Source organism: Labrus mixtus, chromosome 16 (assembly GCF_963584025.1).
Source record: "Labrus mixtus chromosome 16, fLabMix1.1, whole genome shotgun sequence".
NCBI classification, from domain to species: Eukaryota; Metazoa; Chordata; class Actinopteri; order Labriformes; family Labridae; genus Labrus; species Labrus mixtus.
Genome location: NC_083627.1, coordinates 13,178,698 through 13,201,388, shown reverse-complemented (window position 1 = coordinate 13,201,388; position 22,691 = coordinate 13,178,698). Strand labels below are relative to the sequence as shown.

Here is a 22,691-nt window from a genome sequence, read left to right as displayed (position 1 = left end):
CCCTGTATAAACCAGCTCTCTCAGAACGCTCCGTTTTGGTGTGTGTGTCTCTTTAAATGCAATGACCCCCCCCCCCCCCCCCACTGAGTTTTCCTGGTAGACATCACTCCTTCGCTAGCGACAATAAAAATGGGGGACCTGCTCAACAGTTTTGCTCTAGGCTGGGAGTGGAGTCCATGGGTGGAGATACCACTGGAGGGGAGGGAATTTTTTTTTACCAGAATCCCACTGTGACATCACAAGGAGAGGAAGTTTGAAACGGAGGATTTTTCTCTGAGTTGTAAGACTTATGCAGACCACAAACAAAGGACTGGATGGGTTTATTTTACACTTTGTGGGTCAGTAGAAACTCAGGTTATCCAAATATATGTTCAAAAACACTGTAGAAGAGGATTTTTCATAATATGTCCCCTCTAAATATCAAAAGTTAGAGGACTACCTTTGGGTTTTAGAGAGTCGTTTTTCTCTTGTTGGTTGTTCCATCCATTTTCTACTGCACTCCAAGGACAGGTCGCGGTGGCAGAAGGCACAGTAAGTCATCCCAGACTTCCCTCTTGTTGGTTGTTGAATATCTGAAGTCTTAATCAGTTCTCTTGAGAAAGCCAAATATAATATTGGTATGTTTTTCTTTTTTTTTAAACTCATATTAGTTTGTGGAGCCGATAACTGAGAGAAGTATAGAAGTCCTTTATTAAGCCAATAAAACTTTAATTATCTCTTCATTTTTTCATTTAGGAGACTGTAAACAGGAGTCAAGTGGCCACATTCCAAATATATAATTTATTTGACCGATTTTATCGCCTGCACTGATTGTTCCAGTAGTCTGGATATTTGCTCAGTGGGTGAAAATTCTGATTTATATTCATGAACGCGTCAGAATAAGAAAGAATAAGTTTTCAGCTTTATGTTTGTGACACTCAAACTTGTCTTTAATCTAACAGTATCACTTTGAACGACGACGTCCTCAATCATGATGGTTTAGTCATTTAAACATCATGATAGATCCGTGAAGGGACTGAGCTGAACGTTTGATCTCATTATTTGATTAATCATGATTATATTCATGCATTAGCCGATGTTTTAATCACGAACGTTAACTTGTGACAGAGTATTTCTGCACTGTAGTTTTTTTTTCTTGAATAATAGTTCAGAGTGATTCTTTACCTCTGCGGGTTTGTCTGTTTGCAGGATGCTGTGCAAACGTTTTATTCTGTGCAGGATGTATGCACAAATAATATGACTGTTTCTCCAGATGTTTGAGTCTAAACATTTTAACACATGTAAGATTTGATCAGGAGGCCTCGATCTGCGAGATTACATCCTGTCACGGGTCTTCTGAGGACGCGGCTGTCCGTCAGAGCCGAGGCATCTGAGACAGTCCCTCATTGGTTCATATAGGAGTTGGGGGTGGGAGGGATGACACAGCAGATGTCCTCATGTTAAAGGGATTATCACACAACAGAGGAGAGGAAACACCACCAGCTGACATTTCAGTCCTCCTGCAGGGACTATTTGTCACTGCGGAGGTACACAAACCTTTCCCTCTGAGTTTAGGAACCAGGGGGGAAGATTTACCTCCTCCTCACGAGTCGGGAGGCCGCACATTTATCGAGGATGTAAACTTTTGAATCCAGGGAGGAGAAAACAGACAAAAAAGCTGCTGCAGTGATGAGGCAGAGAGCCGACAGCGGTGAATTATTTATTCTCATGTTGGAGGATTATCAGCAAAGAGAGGAGGAGGAGGAGGAGGAGGAGGAGAAGGAGGAAGAGGAGAAGAAAGAGGAGGAAGAGGAGGGGGAGGAGGAAGAGCAGGGGGAGGGGGAAGATGAGGAGGAGGAGGAAGATGAGGAGGAGGAGAAGGAAGAGGAGAAGGAAGAGGAGAAGAAGAGGAGGAGGAAGAGCAGGGGGAGGGGGAAGATGAGGAGGAAGAGGAGAAGGAAGAGGAGAAGAAAGAGGAGGAGGAGAGAGAGGAGGAGGAGGAGAAGGAGGAAGAGGAGGGGGAGGGGGAGGAGGAAGAGCAGGGGGAGGGGGAAGATGAGGAGGAGGAGGAGGAAGATGAGGCAGAGGAGAAGGAGGGGGAGGAGGAGGAGGAGGAGGAGCACTCTGACAGTTATTAGAAGGCAGGAGAGTCATATTGAGGAGGGACAGAGGAGAGAAATGTCTCGTTAAGAGCGTTCTTTCTGTTTGCACAGACATAATGTGAGGTGTGATGAGTGTTAGCAGGTTGCCAGAAAAGTGTGTCAGCGTGAAAAACGATATTTATTTAAAAGATATCAATCATTCAAAAAAATAATTAAAAATAAATTGCAGCAGCCAAGTGGAGTCCATAACAATCAAGAGAGGTGATATTCTCTACAGCGCAGTCATGCTGTTTGGAAAAGGCTCATATATAGTTAAATTTGACAAAATAATTCATAATAAAAAAGGCTCTTCGTGCGGCAGTGTTCACATCAGTCTCAGACATGCAACACGACACGATGCCTCACGTAAACACGTGGCAGCAGACAAAGGTTTTATGACATTTTGAGGTCAACAGGTCACTGCAGACAGAGCAGACAGTGAACGCATCTGAAGGGAATTTCTACAGACAGTGAACGCAACACAAGACAAGTTTATTTGAGCTACAAGACGTTGATTCAACTTTTACCTTATGTCCTGGTTGTCACTCAACCTGAAGGTCAGGGGTTCAATCCCCAGCTCCTGCAGCCACATGTCAGATGTGTCCTTAAGGGCAAGACACTTCGCCTCAAGTTGCTCCCGTTGCTTCGTCTGTGGTGTGTGAATGTGTATGAATGGGATGAGTTAACACTGGTGGTCTCTGTACACAGCAGCCTCTACCATCAGGGTGTGAATGTGGAGGTGTGACCTGCAGTGTGTAAGAGCTTTGAGTCGTCAGAAGATGAGAAAAGAACTAAACAAACTCAAGTCAGTTTACCATGGGAAAACCAGCATTGTTATCTCAAGGAAATGAGACAAATAAGTCGAGATCTTGAGAAAACAGCATGCATGTCCTCTTAGGGCTTCCGTAAATTTGGAACAGTAACGATCACTGTGAGAAATTGTTCACTCCTTATTAGAGGAAGAATGTGCAACATGTTCCACATAAATAAATTAGAAATCCAGTCTATCCTGTGTAAATGTGTCTCTGAGTCATGACTGTCTACAATGAGTGAGAAGCTCGAGTCCCGCTGGCTGTGTTGTTGTCAGAGCCGTGTTTACATGGACGGGACGGCCGGCTCCTCCCCTTGTGTATAAAAGCTGTTTGAGTCAAGGACTAGAGAGAAGAAGAAGAAGAACATACTCACTGATTATTTGGATGTCATGTAAGAGTTTTTAGATCTCGGTCATTCTGTGTCAATGTGCATGCAATGTGAAGCTACGAGCTAACTAAAGAGCGCTAACATTAGCACGCTAACACAACAATGCAGGACACGGGTGCTTGCAGCTCGAGACGAGGACAGTTCTGTCTGCCGCTTGAGCTTAATGGCACTTTTTTATTATGGTGCGTTCCATTTGATAAATCTGTGTGAACTTGAGTGGAGAGGGGTTGAAGGTGTGTCTCTGGAGGAGGGCGGAGGCTTCCGTAAGGAGGAGGTGTGGCCAAACAGCAGTTTGTTTTGGTTTCATGCTGGAGCTCAAGGGCGACATCTACTGGATCAAAATGTTGCACATTTTTCCTTTAATGCTTCAAAATAACTTAACTTAAATGTACTCAAAACTGTATAAAGTGTGCAAGATTTAAATTTTTAGGCATATTAATGGAGGCCTGAAAACCTGATGAGATGCAAAGTTTTTCATGTTTAGGCAGAAATTGCATCGTCAGCAATAAGACAGGAATGATTTCCTGGATTTGTTGTGAGATAATTTAAAACTTAAGATTAACTCTTAAAATCAGATGACAAACTCCTTTTTAAATTAATGTGTGAGGCTCTGTGGGGCTTTCATTCTTCAACAATGCATCAAATCAACGGATCAAATGTTTTGCACTGTTGTTGTTATCTCCTGCACCTTTGTTAACTCTGACTAACCTTTTAGCCTACTTTTTTCTATCCTCTAATATCTCTCTGCAGACGGATCATTCTTCTGTGACAGTCTCACTGTTTCCATAATGGAAAAGAATGAATGCATGAATAATCTGCCAGATCAGCTGAACATAAAGAGCTATGCATCGCGTGCAGCCACTCATCCAGCGTTTGGATATGTAGGCCGCTGCAGCAGGCACGCAGGGACCACGGGCTCAGGCTGCAGACACGGGGGAGAGGAGGGAGGAGGATGAGGAGGGGGAGGGGTTTGTGTGTGTGTGGAGAGGTATAGAGAGAGAGAGAGAGATGGTGGGTGAGGGAGGGTATATGACGATGAAGAGGAGGGTGGAGAGGCGAGGTGAAGAGAGGCGAGTGTCCTCAGAATGACCCACAGCAGCAGACAGCTCGGCCTCCTCTCTCTGTCTCTCTCGCTGCTCACTCGCTCTTTGCTGCGTAATGAGCTGAAAAAGGGAAAAACAGAGAAGCATGGCCGGGACGTCTACACTACAAAAAAAAAGAACCTGAAAAGGTTCAAAAAAAGACCTCAGAGTTTGATCTAAATATTTAGATCTGGTACTTTAATAATCTAAGAGAGAAAATCAGAAATGTAATCAACAAATATATACAAATAATAATAATGTATGTATATATGTATGTATGCATATATATATGTATGTATGTAAATATGTATGTATGCATGTATATATGTATGTAAATATGTATATATATATGTGTGTGTATGTATATATTTATGTATATTTGTGTGTATGTATATATTTATGTATATATGTATGTATGTGTGTATGTATATATTTATGAATGAATAAATCAATCAATCTTTATTTGTGCAGCCTCAGATTTCATACATATACATACATATATTTGTACACACATACAAACATACATATTTTTGTGTAAAAATTTGGGTATATATTTATATGTTCATGTATTTGTTTATATTTTTGTGTAAGTATGTTGTGATGTATGTATAATGTTTGAATAAATCAATCGCTCAATCTTTATTTGTGCAGCCACAAATCAAAACTAATGTTATCTCAAGACACTCTAACAATGCAGTTCCAGACCGTACTCTGTATTACTTTGTTCAAAGCCCCAACATTGATCCACCATGAACAATACATGAATGTATGTATATATGTATGTTTGTATAAATTGATACATGAATCACAATTAGAATCAGTTTAATTAGCCATGCATTTGATACCATACAAGAAATATGACTAATGCACAGACAAAAAATTAACACACTACACTAAAATGACAAACATGAGAGGCCGTTTAGGACATATATAATACTTTTTCACATACACATTCATATACATAATCATACATACATTTATACATACATATTTTTGTGTATGTATTTATTTATTTATTCATGTATTTGTTTATATTTTTGTGTTATGCTATATGAATAAATCAATCAAACAATCACTCAATCTTTATTTGTGCAGCTGCAAATCATAACAAATTTTATCTCAAGACAATTTAAAAATGCAGTCCCAGACCGTACTCTGTATTACTTTGTTCAAAGCCCCAACATTGATCCAATGTTGAAAATGAATGCAATGAACAATGCATGAAAATATGTATATATGTATGTTTGTATAAATTAATACATTAATCAGAATCTGTTTAATTAGCCATGTATTTGAGAACATACAAGAAATATGACTTTAATGCACAGACAAACAATTAACACACTACACTTTAAAAAAACAAGAAACATATGAGAGGCTGTTTAGGACAAATGTAATACTTTCTCACACACACACACATTCATATACATATATTCATACACACACACATACAGACATATATTTATGCATACATACATACATAAACACATATGACGCACAGTACAGTTCATACTTCACGGGTTCAAAAAGAACCACTTTTTAAAGAGAGTGTTCATGAGATGGTGTGCGTGTGGTTCAGTGTGTGTAGGTGAGTGAGTGCTGGAGATTTAATCCTCATTGAGCTACCGTATAGACTCACACTGCAAAAACTGAAATCTTAGCAAGTTTATTATTCTAAGAATAAAAAAATATCTCATTACACTTAATATAAATTAGGGCCCGACCAATATCTGTCTTAGATTTATGTTTGATCTGTAGAGATAGATAGACACACCTTTATTCTGTTGATCCCTTTGATGCTGTTATCAAACACTTGTGGAAAAGATATTTAATAAAGACAAGATGGTCAATCAACTGGAAAGTAACTGAGCATGTACATACATTACCGCTCGACACTCTGCAGAGTGATGATGCTCGTTGTAATCCATCCCAGCGCCCTCTGCTGGTGACAGAGAACTGTAATACAGTGATACTCAAATAAAATGCTATTTTACTGGTGAATAAATCTCCAAATATCGGTGAACATCTGCGACGAAATTAGCTGATACGATAGTCACTGGATAAGCTAATATCGGACGATATTATCGGCTGGCCGATTAATCGGTCGGGCTTTAATATAAATCACTTTCATCTTACAGGTTCACGTACAGTCTATTTCAGGATGTTACATCTAACTTCCTGAAACATGATATCAAATCCTATTCAAAGAAACTAGAGTACATTTTGATTTCTGCATCTGCAGCCAGTTTTTATATTTGTAAATATGTTAATGTTTAGATTTGAATTTTTTAACAAAATAAATATGTTACTAAATATAGATGTTAATACTTTCGTTAATAAACTGAATGTTTATTTATTTATTGAACGTGTAACAGAGAGTTTCTAAATTGTCTTATTGAAATGATTTTTAAACCTGAGGACTCGAACCCCCTCAAGAGTGCGCTCATAAGATAGTGTGTTTGTGTGTGCGCAGCATGAAATAGGAGACCTCGTACTCATGGAGCTGCTGTACACACACACACACACACACACACACACACACACACACACACACACACACACACACACACACACACACACACACACACACACACACACACACACACACACACACACACACACACACACACACACACACACACACACACACACACACACACACACACACACACGTGAGTGGTGTGTGAGCAGAAGTAGGTCAGTAGTGAAAGGGTTCTGTCCTCACACGGCCTCTGCCCGGCCGTCACACCACTCGTGTCGACTCTCATTTTCTCTTCCCCCCCCCCCCCCTCCTCCCACTCCTCCTCTTCCTCCTCCTCTTCATCTCTTTCTCTCTGATTAGGAGGGGAGCAGGTCCCACCCCTGCTTCAGACCAGTCTCTTGGAGGTTAACTCTTCGCTCGCCACTTTCTTTTCCTTCATTTTATCCTGAAAACCGTCTCGTTTCTCCCTCCTGAGGCCGGCGGTTTTACTCGTGTTTCCACAGAGTTCACTGCCAGACCATTTGCGGCGTGTAACTGGTGTTTTTGAGGGACACCAGACGCCACAAGATGAGGCAGCGCTCGGTGCTTTAAAGGACATAAATCAACCTTTTCCCCCTGATGTGTCGTCCACAAACAGACGCACAAAAAAGTGAAAAAACTGCAGAAAAATGCTCACGAGTTTCCAGCCAGTGAACTTCCAGGAAAGCTGGATAACGCCTAGATCTGTGAACAAATGTTGTATTACCTAACCCCCCGGCCAGCTTTACATGATTTACAGTAGAGTTAGGAGAGGCGGGAGTGCGAGCTCACACTGCCATCTGCTGGGGGAAAGAGGAAGAGCATCACAAAGCCTATCATTTCACCACACAGACGTGCCAAAACGCCCCAACATGGCTCCCAAAAATGAGAGACGTCACGGAAAAATTCACCCCCAAATCAGGCCTCAGTTTGACTGAATGATTCCTCATAAAGACCCCAGAATGTAAATGTGAGTGTGTTTGATCGGGGGTGAAAAGGTGGAGCGAGGTGTGTAACAGCAGCTGTTGGAATCTGGAGGAGAACAGTGTGTACCCTGGACTGGTTAGACTGGTTTCTATGGTGCTTCTGGTTTCTATGGCATCTCACCAGGCGCTCTTGGCGAAGCTTGTGAATACCTTGAATGATTGAGGCGGGTCACAGAGGAGGAAAAAATACCATCTCAGTGTGGGAACGAGGCTGCTGCTGCGGTGTTCAGAGGAACAGACACACAGAGACATAGATGTTTGAAAAGGACGAGGGAAAAAATGTTGTAAAGATGTGAAATATTCAGCCGTGACGCCCGATGAAACAAGAATGCAGTTTTCATTTATAAACAAGCTGCTGTGCAAAAGGTCAAATGTGGTCCAACGTGGAAGTATTCTGATTAGACTAAAATATGAGATTAAATTGTCTCCTCAACTCTGAAATAGAGACAGTATTTCACCTCTGAATCGTTTATTTGGCTTTTTACTGAAGAAATTAGGCGACGCCTGCAAACGAGTTCATGCAGTCGAGCTGCACTGATTTTACACCTGACATGCCTCGTTATAACCACAATCACCTGACAACACCTCCTTCCAATTAGCGCTCTATTTAAGCTGTAAGATTTCCGCTCTCTGCCTCCTGCAGCTCTGACCTGCAGCAGCACTGACTGCACTCTCGCTCAGCCCCGCCTCCACCCTTCATCCACCTGTAAGGTCAGACTGAGGGGGGGGGGGGTGTAAGATGTCAGCTCATCACTCCTCAGATTTCTGCATGTAAATAAAAACCGCGAGGAGTGACGAGGTCGGAGCCTGGACGCCAAACACAAACTAAATATGTTCTGCTGCAATAAATATTTTAAACGATAGAAACGTTGAGCTGTCCGACTTGAACTGGACGAAACACTGATCTATTCCCAAGTAAAAGAAAAGCGTCTGCTGTTTTTCAGCTCTGTTGTCTTGGATGCTATCCTGCAGAGAATTAAATACATAGATTGAGATCATTCACAACATGTTACAATTCCACACATGCCTCGTCCCGTCAGCAGAGGCCGGAATCTCGAGTAGACGGAGCTCGCCCAACCTTCAGCGCTGTGATCTGACACTACTACCACCCGACGTCCCTGACGCCCAGCCTCCACCATCAGACTGTGTCACCCCACGACCACCGCCGTCCTCATTCATGCACGGCCAGCTCCGACCTCCACCTCAGCGGCAAGGAAGTGTGGCCAACAGGAACGAGAGGAATACAAAGGAGAAATCCTTCCTGCATGTTATTTTACATGCTCTTTTGTAAAATGTTTCGAGATAACACTTGTTGATTGATTGACATAAAAACACTTACAGCGGTAAAATGTTCCGTTCTATGAAATGCATCATCTTAATATTATCATATTAATACAATTACAGGGCCGCACGGTGGTGCAGTGGTTAGTACTGCCCCTCACAGCGAGGAGGTTCCTGGTTTGAATCCCCGTCTGACAGGAGCCTCTCTGTGTGGAGTTTGCTTGTTCTCCCCGTGCATGTGTGGGTTCTCTCCGGGTACTCTGGCTTCCTCCCACAGTCCAAAGACATTCTCGTTAGGTTAACTGGTGACTCTAAATTGTCCGTAGTTGTGAATGTGAGTGTGGCTGGTTGTCTGCCTCTATATGTCAGCCCTGTGATTGGCTGGCAGTCCAGGGTGTAACCCTGCCTCTCGACCATTAACAGCTGGGATTAGCTCCAGCCCCCCGCGACCCCGAACGGGAAAAGTGGTATCTGTAGATCTAACGGGGGGTCTGGGAGCTAAAACAGAAAAGGAGCAGCCGCTAACTGTGGTCGTTTTAAATTATTTCTGATACGTCAACAACGACCCTCTTCCTACGTCCACATCTAACATGCAGCTCAGAGGATGAAACGGGCCATTACAAAGCAGTCCACTTCCTGTTTGAGCATGGCTGCGTTCACATCTCCCGTGGAGCGTACCGCGTGGAGCACTACCAGAGTACGTGGGTCAAAGGTACTCAGATCCAGGCTCCTTAATGTGACATCATCCTAAACCTCATGAAGTTCAGACACTAAAATGTGAAAATGAAGAAGTTAAAAAAAAGAGGCGGCCTCTGGATTTAAAACAGGTTTATTTTATTTCTTTGCTTGCAGACAAAAAGAAGAAGATATCCATGAAAGTCCAGATATAATAAATAAATTAACTACTAAAAAGTGTCGGCTGTTAAAGCGTTTAAAAGACGGCAGGAAGGCGAGAACTCTGCGAACGTGCAGAGCTCGTAAAGGATCGCACGCCGCTGCTCAAATCAACAACAAGCCCCCAAAAAGAATGCCTCTGATTGGACGCCGCTCTACCTGCAGATTGTTCTGGGACGTTTGCATATGCTAAAAAGGGTCCGACACGGTTCAGAGAAAGCGATATAAAAGCGTTTTTTTTTCTATTTTTCAGCCCACGTATGAAAAGTTAAAAAGTTCCCCGGAGGAAACGAAGCGAGTGCTCGTGGTTTCTCGTCCTGTTGAAAACCTGAACGAAGTTTTTTTTACTAGTTCACCCGTATTGAGCAAATAAACGCACTAATATCTACGTCTTCTTCTTAAAGTGATGCTTTAACTTTGGTGGCGAGGATAAAAAACAAAAAGAGGAAACGCCATCGTCGTCACTCGTCGTTTCATGCGTACAGTATCGAACTCTGTGGAAAATAAAAAGTGTAAATGTCACAATCTTACCGAGTTTGTAACTTAACTGACTGAGGTAAAGTTGCCTGTTTCCTGAAGAAGAGCGCACATACACATGTCTTCGCTTTGTTTGGGTTCAACTCGGAGGATTCTGAAAAAAAAACTTGAACACTAACGCAGAACTTTTTTAAACGACTGGAAAGTTTGAATCACGACTTTTAAAAACCGTACGAGCTGAACTTTAAAGGAAAAATCCACCTGAAGAATCTCTTCATCCTTTTAAAGGACCAATCAGTGAGATGTGTAGTGAGTGAAATGATAAAGTGATCTTACTATATGATCAGACATTAAGGAAACATGCTATGTTGAAGTGCTGGCTTCTCTGACAACAATGCAGCAGCCAGTATGTTCTCCTTCTAACTTTAGATTCTGGTCCTGAATGCTCTGGATTTGTTTGGACCAGAGAAGGTAGGCGGTTTTAAGGCACCCCCAGACGGACGTTTTGGACGCCCCTCGGTTTGCCAGATATGAGACCAGTTATCAGGTCAAACCAACAGGTGTTGCAGCGATGGAAGCGGGCAAGAGAACTGGTTCAGATAGAAGTGATTGTACCCGACCTAAAAAGCCTCCGCATGTTTCTAATAAGCTCCACGAGCAGAAACGTGCTCAAACTAGGATCAATATTGGAGATGCTTTTGAAAAATGGAGAGAGGTTAGAACGCAGAAAGGTTTACAGACCGATGCAGAGCTGGCTAAACACTAGGGGGGGAGAGACAGCTCTCTACAATGTTTAGAATTTGGAATGCAGTACCCAATTTAATCACTCGGGGGCAGAGTTACATATTGCTCCTTTAATGATCGATGATAAAGTATCGAAGCTTTGAGAAAGCTTCAGATCTACAGCATATATCATATCAAAATTCTGTAACTGTAATAACTGTTACAAATACTGATGGATCAGCTATCGACCCGTATAAAATGGTGATGTCGGACTGAGGCGAATAAAGGGTTAAATGAAGGACTGCGGTGGATTTTTCCTCAAAGTGCTTTGTCTGTTTTTCTTTTCAGGTAAATTCACTGAAACTGAACGGACCCAAACGCTGGCTAACTTGTGAATGATTGCCACATTTTAAGTAACTATGACAAAATATTCAGAACAGTAAAATGGATTCAGTCCCCGTTACGCCACACGGTGTTCAGATTTTTAAACAAATCACTTGGAAAAAATACAAAAAGGTTCCAAACGTGACGTGGAATTCAACCAGCATGGTTTTCTTTTTTTTATTTAACAGTCTTATAAACAGAATGGCACTAGTCTGAGTTCTTCTATTCACAAAAAAACAGGAAACATTTGGGATTTAAAAACCTCCGAACAGTAAAATGTTTTTATCGTCGGGTTCGGGGCGAGGACGTTCCCTTGAGAAAAACGTTTTGATTTCATGAGGAGTCCATGCGGCGTCTCACCTCTTAGAAATGTTTTGGATGCTTTATACAAAGTTTAAAATATTGTTTATAAGAAAGCCTCGTTGTTTGTGCAGCAGCCGAGCTGGAACTCACTCTGGTGTTGGCGTCGTCGTCCTGCACGCTAGTTGGTCCCCACAGAAAAACAAACTTCCTGCAGCTTTTTGTCCGTTATATCGACTCAGTGTTTCTCAGCTGATCGGGACCCAAAGTTCATCTTGAAGGCACAAACCTGTCGTTTTAGTAACACGCCATCTTTTGAGCTGTGACCCTGTCTGAGCATCCTGCGGCCATCTTTGGGTCCTGAGCCACCAGCTGAGAAAGACTGATCTCTTCCTGTGTGTCGTCTCCAAGGCGGGGTGAGCAACGTCGAAGCTGCAGAGGACAGAGAAGGAAGAAAGAGCACCCAATGAGTGGTAGCTTTCTGCACCTTTAAAGGTCCCATATTATGCTTTTTCTGGTTTATATGCCCTTTAGTGTGTTTTCATAGTGTCCTGTGCATGTTTAGGCACATTTATGTGCAAAAATTCAAAGTCCACGGAAACGCGGCTTCTCCTACCTCCTCCTGTTAGCTGTAGCATTAGCCGCATGTAACACTCAGTTCTAGCCCCCCCTCAAATTTGTCAGTCCGACATCATTGTCAGTGTGAGATCACTGATCTAAGCCCATTGGCTCGTTGTGGTAAGCCCTGCAGCTCATGTTGAAAGTTCCGAGACACGTGTTGAGCAACTGACCAATAACGACAGAGCGGATCGGCAGACCAATCAGAGCAGACTTGGCCCACGTGGGGTCTAACAGTGGTGGCTCAACAGAGCGTAGCTGACAGACTCAGAGCGGAGAGGGAGCAAGGAGGAGCAGTACATGAAAACAGACACTTTTTTTTAACTTTAGCTATTGTGAACGTACAAAAGTAGGTACATAGATTAAATATACAAACCTCAAAAAGGGCATAATATGGGCTCTTTAAAGGTCACATGTTCTCCTCCTCTTCAACCAGTGTAAATAAGTCTCAGAGCTCCTCAAAACATGTGTGTGAAGTTTCTTGTTCTAAATCCACTCTGATCCTGTATTTGATCATGACTATAAACCCCTCTATTTCAGCCCTGCTCAGAACAGGCTGTTTCTGTGTCTGTACCTTTAAATGTAAATGAGCTGTGTCTGACCACGCCCCCCTCTCTGGAAGGACTTGGGTGTCTCGGGCTTTCTCGCTCCATGTCCTATTGTTTACGGTGAGAAGGCAGACTCAGAGGGCAGAACAAACACCTAGCAGTGGGAGTGTCACCCACCTGGGGGAGGGGTTACTGCCCTTTGTGATGTCATGAAGGGAAAATCTCCAAACGGCATGTTTGAGCACACATTTTTTAAAAAGTGAAGCAGGCAGAAGACGGAGAGGATGGATTTTTCTCATCACTGGGGGATTTGTAGACGGACTAGAGACACATATTAGAGTTAGAGAAACACGGGGAAGTGGATTTTACAGAATATGTGACCTTTAATATACTTTTATTTGGATCAGCGTGGTTTTTATACCGAGCTGCTTGAAGCTTCTCTTAAAAGAAACGTCTCCCTAACCGCCAGAGAAACATCCGTTTGATAATCACAATTTTGATTCAAGTAAAAATGCAATTATATTGATATATATTATTATGATATCGCTGCAACCAAAATACAAGTCAGAGATTCCTAATAACACCTAATATTGGGTAATCTTTTGGTGCAGGACCATAGACTGTCTGCACACCACGGCTACAACCTGTGCTCGTAATTGCACGGCTGCATTAAGTAACAGGAGATGCAGAGGACGCTCACCTGTCTGCTCATGTCTGCTCCTCTGCCTCAGGCTGTGATTGGCTGACACCTTCAGACTTGTCCTGGATGGTTCCCTCCTCATTCTCCTCTTCGACTCTCTCCTCCTCCTCCTCCTCTTTTTCTTCCTCCTCGATGGCGTCTTCATCTGTGGCGTCCTCTCCTTGTTCTTTCACCTTCATCTCTCCTTCGCTGTCTGCGTGCTCTGCTGCTGATGCTTCTGCTACAGTCCCCTCCTCCTCCTCCTCCTCCTCCTCTTCTTCTTCTTCCTCCTCCTCCTCTTCTTCCCCCTCCCCCTCCGCCTCCTCGTCGCTGAAGGGCTCCTTCCCCTCCTCCACCCTCCTGGCGGTCTCGGAGAACCAGTCCCTCACCTGCTCGTAGCTCATGCTGGACTTTGTGACCAGGTCGTCCAGATCTCTCTCGCTCAGTGCTCGGTGTTTGAGGTAGTACTCCTTCAGAAACGCCTTACCGGACTTCACCTGAAGGGGGCGCAACAACAAACAGGCGTAAGTGTTACAAACCTCCAACAATTAGAGAAACAAGCTCGCCGTCCTACCAGAGACTAGGCGAGAGGATTGAAGTCAGCGGTGTCTCCCAAAAAGGAAACCGAGTGTACATGAACCACACAGACCTTGATGGCGATGGCGTCCCCTTGTGGAGATCGTTTGCAGGGATATGGCCGACGTGACCTCCTGGACCAACCACGGAAACGCTTCCTGGACTTCTTCTGGATCTTTGCCCCGCCGTTCAGCGCCTCGTCCACCTTAAATTGAAGTCAAAGGGAATAAAATATTCAGAAACATAGGAACGGTTCTATTGCTGCTACGATTCCTCCTCGAACTAACATCATGAGAGGGTTTTTATTTGAGGTCATTTTTAGCCTGAACGGGAGTTTCTGGTTGAACACAGAAACCGTCTAAAGTAGGGATAGGCAACTTTGGTCACAGAAGGGCCACATTTATTTCATTCTCACTTCCAGAGGGCCAAATTATAGTTTCCAAAAACAATTACAATCAATTATGTCTCAAATTTAACTCAACTTATACCGGTGATCAAATATTATTATGGACATATTTCTGGTTCTCATGATTTCATGGCAGATTTTGTCATGTTTTCTTCATGTTTCCAATTAATTGATATGTAAAAGTTGAACCGAGGGCCATGTTGAGGGTTGATGAGGGCCGTATGTATCTAAAGGAAAGGATCAGTGTGACCTCGGGACCTATGGTCATTTGTAATAATCGCGGAGGTCGTCTGTGTTTTTAATCCCGTGTTCATCGACCACGTCTGTAACCTGTAAAGTAAAAACACAGGGCGATTGATCGAGGATATTTCAGCCCACGGAGCTCCTCAGACTAAAGTCATCCTGTCTCAATTGGAATCTCAGAAGCTATTATTTTTGTTTTTAAGAAGGTTTCTGCGTTTTTTTTCTGTCCATTTGATCGCTCGAAAATAACGGAGGCTGTGCTGGACGCCGTGCAAATTCAGCCGGCTCATCACGCCACACAGCACGGAGACCGATTCAAAGAAGGAGGAAACTTAATGCCATCAGAAAGCGGACAGAGAGAATAACGTGTTTGTAGTCGCTCGTTGTTAGTGTACCGATATGTGTGGACGTCGTCTTCTTCAGGCTGTACGCTGTAGTGTGTGATGCTGCCCCCAGAGGCGAGGTGGTTATCCTGCAGCGCCTCAACGTTTTCGATCACAAATGTGATTTAACCGCCGGCTTGTGTTTTGTGAATCGGATATATAATAATGGAATAACGCTCGCAGCAGCAGCAGACATTTTTTGAAATGAAGGTTTAAGAAGAGCCGTGCGTTAACGGTGGGGACGCACCAGCCGACCCCTCTCTCTCTCTCCTACATGGCGGCCCACCAAGGGGTCGTCTACGTGTGAGAAACACTCCCCATACTAATCGCTGTAGGAATAGCGCCTTAAAATAACAATCACAGCGACGTCCAGCTGGTAGAAGAAGACACGTGGGGCGCTGGTGGCGCAGTGGTTAGTGCGCGCTCCCCGTCTATGGAGGCTATGGTCCTCCAAGCGGGTGGCCCAGGTACAAATCCTGCCTGTGGCTCCTTTCCCGTATGTCATTCCCTACTCTCTCTCTCTCTCTGATTTCTGACTCCATCCACTGTCCTTTCTCTCCATTAAAGGCACAAAAAGCCCAAAAATAAATTTAAAAAAAAAAAGAAAGAAGAAGATGTGTTACCTTCCCGCTCTGGTAGAGGTAGTACCACTTCAGGTTGCTGTTCTTGCAGGCGTAGCGGGTGTCTCCAAACCAGTTCACGATGTCTGTCCTCGGCAGCCCGCTCTCCTCCGCCATCTGGTCGTACTCCTCCCCCGTTGGCCACTGTGTGCGGACAAACGCCTTCTTCAGGATGTGGAGCTGCTCCGGCCTCTTCTTCACCGCCTTCCTCCCGGCGGGTGGAGTGGTCTGACGATCCAGAGCCGAGGACGAAGGCGCGCCGGCTGGTTTCACCTTCTCGCTTCCCCCCTCGCCATCTTCGTCCTTTAACCAAAAACAGAAAGGCATTTTCCGCCTCTCGGTGAACCAGGCGTCCACCTCTCGTCGCGTCAGCTTCGTTTCCGCTCGCAGCCGGCTCAGCTCCTCGTCTGACGGCGTGTCTGATTTCTGGTAGCTGGCCTCGAGGACCAGCAGCTGCTCCTGAGTCTTTTCTTTGAACTTCTGTGGCGTGAAGTCGGGGAAGGCGTGGCGGAATTTGACCCTTGGGTCGCTGGTGGAGCTGGACGACCCCGGAGCGTTGGCAGAAGTGGGGGAGGAGTCGCTGGCGTCGTCACTGGAGTCGATGACGATGGTGGTGGGGGTGTTGTTGTTGTCGCTGCTGACGCTGTCGTTCAGGCTGCCGCTGTTGTTCCTTCCTCCTCGCCCTCCTGAAGGTGGCGCTCCCCCTTTTACGGGCGAGGATTCGCTCAGCAGGACTCCGTGGTGGTCCCTGGAGTTCCTCTGGTTGTAGCGAGTGTCACTGAACCACTTCTTTATCGCTCGTTTGGAGAGCTGTGTGACCTGCATGAGCCGCGATATCTCCGCCTCGGTGGCAAACTGCCTCCTGCCGTAGCTCGCCTTCAGCTCGGCCAGCTGCTCCTTGGATTTCTTCGGTTTGCTTGCTGTTGAATCCAAACTGAGCGGCGTGCTCATGGACGAGGCCGACAGCTCTGTCTTTGATTCTGACGCCGTCGGCTCTGCGGCTTTTGGCTGGTTGCCAGGGACGCCTGCGACTGTCAGCGTGATGGGGGATGCGACGGGCATCGTGCCGCCGTTCCCGGTCACCTGAGTGAGGACGAGCCCCGGCTGGCCCACGATCTGACACGTCTGGAAGATGGACTGGAGGCCGTTTGTTGCTGCGGCGATGTTGGCGGGGATGACGGTGATGGTCTGAGGGACAGTCTGCACTGTGCCGTTAAACTTCTTCCTCCTCGCCTCTTCCACCTGCAGAGAAGACAAACAAAAGGAGCGTGTAAGTTACCTCGTGGTTATATGAACACGGGGAATAAGAAACATAAAGTGTCCGTTACTCGACAGGTTTTCTTTAATTTGACTATTTTATTGTTCAGCAGGTTTAGGCGCCACATTGTTGACGCTGTAAAGAGTTAAAAGGTTAAGCTGTATGTTGGCGTGTCGTGGTGAAGCACCGACCTCCTCCGGCGTCCAGCTGACTCCGTGTTTCAGCCTCTGAGCAGAAAACCAAACTTTGATCTGCTCCTCGCTGAACTTGGTCTGAGACGACAAACCCATGATCTCTGAGACAGAGGGGTACGGAAACCTGCGAGGGACAAAATCAAAGAGGGACTGTTAATTTAATGACAAGCTGAGCTGATGGATAACGAGAGAGATCCTCGATCGAGCATTTTCAAGAACTTCAAGGACACTTTAAAGGTCAAATATTATACAAAATCCACTTCACCATGTTTCTCTAACTCTTATATATGTGTCTCTAGTCTGTCTACAACCCCCAAATGATGAGAAAAGTCCATCCTCTCGGCGTGGTCAGACACAGCTCATTTACATTTAAAGGTACAGACACAGAAACAGCCTGTTCTGAGCAGGGCTGAAATAGAGGGGTTTATAGACATGATCAAATACAGGATCAGAGTGGATTTAGAACAAGAAACTTCACACACATGTTTTGAGGAGCTCTGTGACTTTTTTACACTGGTTGAAGAGGAGGAGAATATGTGACCTTTAAAGAAGAACTTTAGCCTCTTGGAACATTTATAATCCTGTGACTGCCCCTTTAAAAGCCCCCTCAGGTGCGGTTACCTGTTGTAAGCGCTGACCAGCAGGACGTTGCTGTCCATGGCCGTGTTGTAGGTGGGGATGCTGCTGATGGGGATGAGGAGCTGCGTCTGCGTTTGCGTGCAGTTCTGCTGACATTGCAGAGCCGACAGAACCTGAGCAAGCGTCCCAGGAGGCAGCACGGCGCCGCCGCCTGACCCGCCTTTTATCTGCAGCATATTTGAGCTGTTGACCACGATGCTCTGCGGAATGGCTTGGACTTGCAGAGGCGTGGAGAGGAGGCGTGGGGCAGCGGTGGCGGTCATCGGGGCAGGAGACAGAGTGGGCGGCTCCTTGTTCTCGTCATCGTCGTCGCTCTCCACTTTGATGACATCGCCGACGGTCATTTTGTGTGCGGCGGCGGCAAACTTTTTCGGTTCCATGCGGCTCTTGATCCTCATGATGGGCGTCTTGCTGAGGGCGATGCCTCTGCGGGACGTCTCCTCGTCGTCTTCCACTTTGACAAAGCTGCCGTCGAAGGTGAGGTCGTTGACGGTCTGCTGGAAGACGGTCTCGTTGTTTCGCTTCACCATCGTCCTCGTAAAGTTGTCCTCGCCCGGGTGGAGCCGAGCATTGTGGGCCAGCAGAGTGTCGTAACTAGACGGAGAGAAAAACACGAGTCATTGCTTCGTTCATAAAGAAACATGGCATGAAAGTGACGAAGAAAACCTGAAAAGTGCAAAAAGCGTTCAACAAATATCTCAGGACAGAAATGACCACGGTTAAAGGTTTCTTCCTCTGACACTCAATTCCTTTTGTTTCTACATTTAGAACTTTATTATTATCAGTCAAGTTTTTATTTCAGCCAGTGACAGTGGTTCTCAAAATGTAATCTGTCGGAGAAGGAGAGTTGCCTCATATCACATTTTTGTTGTTGCTATTTGTATCATATAAAAGTTGATGACCTCTGACCCCGTCCCCTCAAACACACATTCAGTAAACACGTGTGTGCGTGGTACCTCTTGGTGTGGTAGTCACACTCCATGCAGACGTAGGACGTATTGGTGACCACGTCAGGATGCTCCGTGTCCACGTGCATGGTGAACAGGTTCAGCTCTGACGTCTGGAAGCTGCAGTATTTACACTCGTAGCCTCCTTCGGCCATGTTGGATTCATGGTAGTGGTCAGACACCGACCTGACGTCCGCGTCATCGCCCCGCTCCTCCGACAAACCGGAGACATCTGAGGAGACGGTCGTCACGCCGTTACTATCCTCAGGTTCCACTTCCTCCGTGACGTCCTCCATCTCCTGATCCGAGTCGACGGCTTGTCTCGGCGGAACCATGCAGGGGATGGTGGACTTCCTCCTGCTCGCCATTCTGAGGTCTGCTGAGCGCTGCGACAAGCCGAGTACTAAAACACGTTCTCAGTTCAAGTTCTCCTGGTTGGGCGCCATAAAGATGGACGTCGTCAGTCGAAATGTTTCCCCTCTACGTCTCAATCCCTGGAGACGAGAAAGACAAGTTTTAAAGGGACGTAGAACAAACCAAAGCTGAAAGGTCAAACGCTTGTTCACGGCCATGATCAGACGTGAAACGTTTGATCTGATTGGCTGCAGGACTTAATTAGTTCAGTTGCAAAGAATGTGATGCATATGATGCACGATGATGTCATGGTATTAGCTGGAGGCAAAACAAAGCTAAACTAGAGGGAGGTTCTGTCGTAGACTGTAAATATGAATGGATGATGCCTGAGTGACGTCACCCATCTGTTCCTGCAGGGGGCGCTGGAGTCCCATTGATGGCGGTCTCCATGCTGGAAAGGTCAACCTAACGACAGGCTGAGAGCTGTAGCTGAGGCGGGTTTTAAGCATCCTGACAAACCGTTAAACCGCGCCCGCCTGTCAGTCAGGTCAGCTACACGCCTTATTGTGAATAACTCTTATCCTTCATCAAATCAAAACCTATGAGTCATCAAAACATTCACCGCCCGTACAGTGTGTGCCGATTGAGACATGAGCTAATCAGACCTATTTGTTTTTTTGAACCAGGCTGTAAACATGTTCATCTCTGCTGTAAAAACAGGCTTTTTTGAATGGGTGTGTATGTGACTTCCTGAGCTTCTGCAGCCAGCCTCAAGTGGACACTCGAGGAACTGCAGGATTTGCACTTTTTCAACACCGCAGGTTGCTGCTTGGTGATTCTGCTTCAGCTCTTTACGTCAAACAAGAGAAGTCAGAGCACATAGTGCCCTCTTCTGGTTACAAAGAGTATTGCAGTATTTTGTCAAATCAATTTAACTCATCCATGTTAATCGAGATTTACAGAATGATATGGTGCGCATTAGATATTTTGTTTTACTTTTTGGGACTTCAGGGGCTCCGTACTTCTCGATAAAACCATCAGTAAAATAACAGACTGGATCATAGGAAAAATAGTGGCATTGAAAAAGTATCGACAAACTTACTCTGAGCCGTTTATAATAACAATACTACTAATAAATAATAATAATTATAATATGATTACATTTTATTTATATAGTGTTTACGCAAACACACACACACACAAGAGAAACACACACACACACACACACACAGGCACATACAAGAGAAACACACACACACACAGACACACACACATACACAAGAGAAACACACACACACACGAGAAACACACACACACACACACAAGAGAAACAAACACACACACGAGAAACACACACACACACACACACACACACACACACACACACACACACACACACACACACACACACACACACACACACACACACACACACACACACACACACACACACACACACACACACACACACACACACACACACACACACACACACACACACACACACACACACACACACACACACACACAACGTTAGCGGACTGAACGTTTTGTTCAGCGGGTCATTTCTCCGTGAGTGGCCGCAGACATGGGACCAGATGCGGGGTGTAATAATGCAGTAACACCGGAAACATCCCGCTGTCTGCCAGGTGTGTGTTTACCTGGTGATCACCCGCATCCTGAAACAAATAGTTAGCTTGCTAGCGGCTGTAGCTTCGTATCATCCCCTGGTTCGGGGTGTTGATGCGCAGTCTTCCGCCTTTTACCCGAACACACCGAGGATCCATCTGCTGCTCTCCCGGACACAGAGCCTCTCCGCCGGCCGGGGATCAGCCGCGTGCCGACCGTTAGCTCCGGGTTTAGCACGCGCCGCTACGACGGAGCATTTTAAACTCTGATTTTTAGTTAATAAAAAGGACAGTTTAATAAAAAAGCCACCGATAGTTCACCGAGACTGACGATGGCCATTTTTCATCCCTCCGCTTCAAGTCAGAGACGACCGAGAAGTACTTCCTGTTTGAGCCCTTCAACGTAAAAGCTTCAACTATCGTACACACCAAAAATACAGAAAAGGGAATTAAAAACATAAAGATATCACTACGAATACCAATGAATGAATAAATATTTAAAACTTTGTTTTTTTAATATATTTTATTCTACTTTTCTGTTTGCTATTATTGTCTGCTGTTAAGTACATTGTTACCTGTATCGTAAAGTTCTAATGAAGCAGAGGATTTTCTGGCACAACTTCACCAACTAACAAGGTGCATGAAGAGCGAAATGCGTAGAAAAGGTCAAAAAGCTCCAGCAACATTTGTAGCACGTAGATCAACTTTATTAACAAATTAGACCGACACGTTTCGGCTAGGGGCCTTCATCGGGGTCATCCATGAAGGCCATTTTCTTAGTTTGGTGTTTTCTCTATAAAAAATATAAACTTTTGTTAAATTTCAGCAATAACTATTTCAGCATTTTTTTGTACAACAAATCCCAACCTTTTATTTTGAAAGTGTTTCTTTAAAGCGGAGTCGACCCTCAGCGCAGTGACGTACGTTTGACAGAAGAATTTAAAGGTTGACGTCGGTGCGTGTTGACGTCATAGACAGCCGACAGGAGCGTGTTCCGGAGTAGCCCGTGTTTTCATGTACTTATGCAAGAAGTTCTAATAAACACAAAACAAGATTTACATTATGTTTAATTTAATTCTTTATAAATATTTAGTTAATTTTCTAATTTCAGTGAATAATTTAAACACAATAACACGACATACATTAATCACTTTTGTCTGTAAATACTGAAACACTGTCCAGGAACAAACTGGAGCAGGAAGAAGAAACCTTATAACACCTGCTCCTTATTTTAAAAACAACTGAAGTTACTGTTGATACAGAATCTGACTGACGTACTACGGTGGCTGGGAAGTGTAAAACCAAACTCTTCTGCAGTGGACGGACGTCTGTAACCGAGCTCCTACTTTCTTTTTACCTCTCAGCTCATCAGTGACTTGAGGGTTCGTGTGAACGCCATGTCGCTCATGTATGATAAAATAGAAGCCGTATAACTGGGCTTTGTGAGGTTGATGAGTAGTTTGTAATAAACAACGAGCAGTGTGGAGACTCTGGACACGTGTGGTCGTACAATATCTTGTCTCTCAGAATGTGCAATATGTTACACATAAATAAATCATAAATCAAGTCTATCCTGTGTAAATGTCTCTCTGAATCAGTTCAGTATGGAGGAGGTGTGACCAAACAGCGCCTTTCTGAAAAGTTTAAAGAT

General features: G+C 44.7%; 2 protein-coding genes across 3 annotated transcripts in view; one reads left to right on the top strand and one right to left on the bottom strand.

Moving 5' to 3' along the window:
- LOC132990790 (uncharacterized) overlaps window positions 1–22,691 on the top strand; it is a 527,599-nt gene that overhangs the window by 128,915 nt on the left and 375,993 nt on the right. The window lies entirely within an intron of this gene.
- Window positions 9,985–21,422, bottom strand: LOC132990792 (zinc fingers and homeoboxes protein 1-like). The gene is made up of 8 exons (XM_061059230.1): window positions 21,074–21,422; window positions 19,068–19,552; window positions 18,094–18,705; window positions 17,470–17,596; window positions 16,024–17,262; window positions 14,442–14,573; window positions 13,814–14,289; window positions 9,985–12,379 (listed from the first exon to the last, which is right to left on the bottom strand). The coding sequence occupies exons 2-7, from the start codon at window positions 19,424–19,426 to the stop codon at window positions 13,822–13,824; spliced, it is 2,937 nt and encodes a 978-aa protein (XP_060915213.1). The 5' UTR covers window positions 19,427–19,552; window positions 21,074–21,422; the 3' UTR covers window positions 9,985–12,379; window positions 13,814–13,821.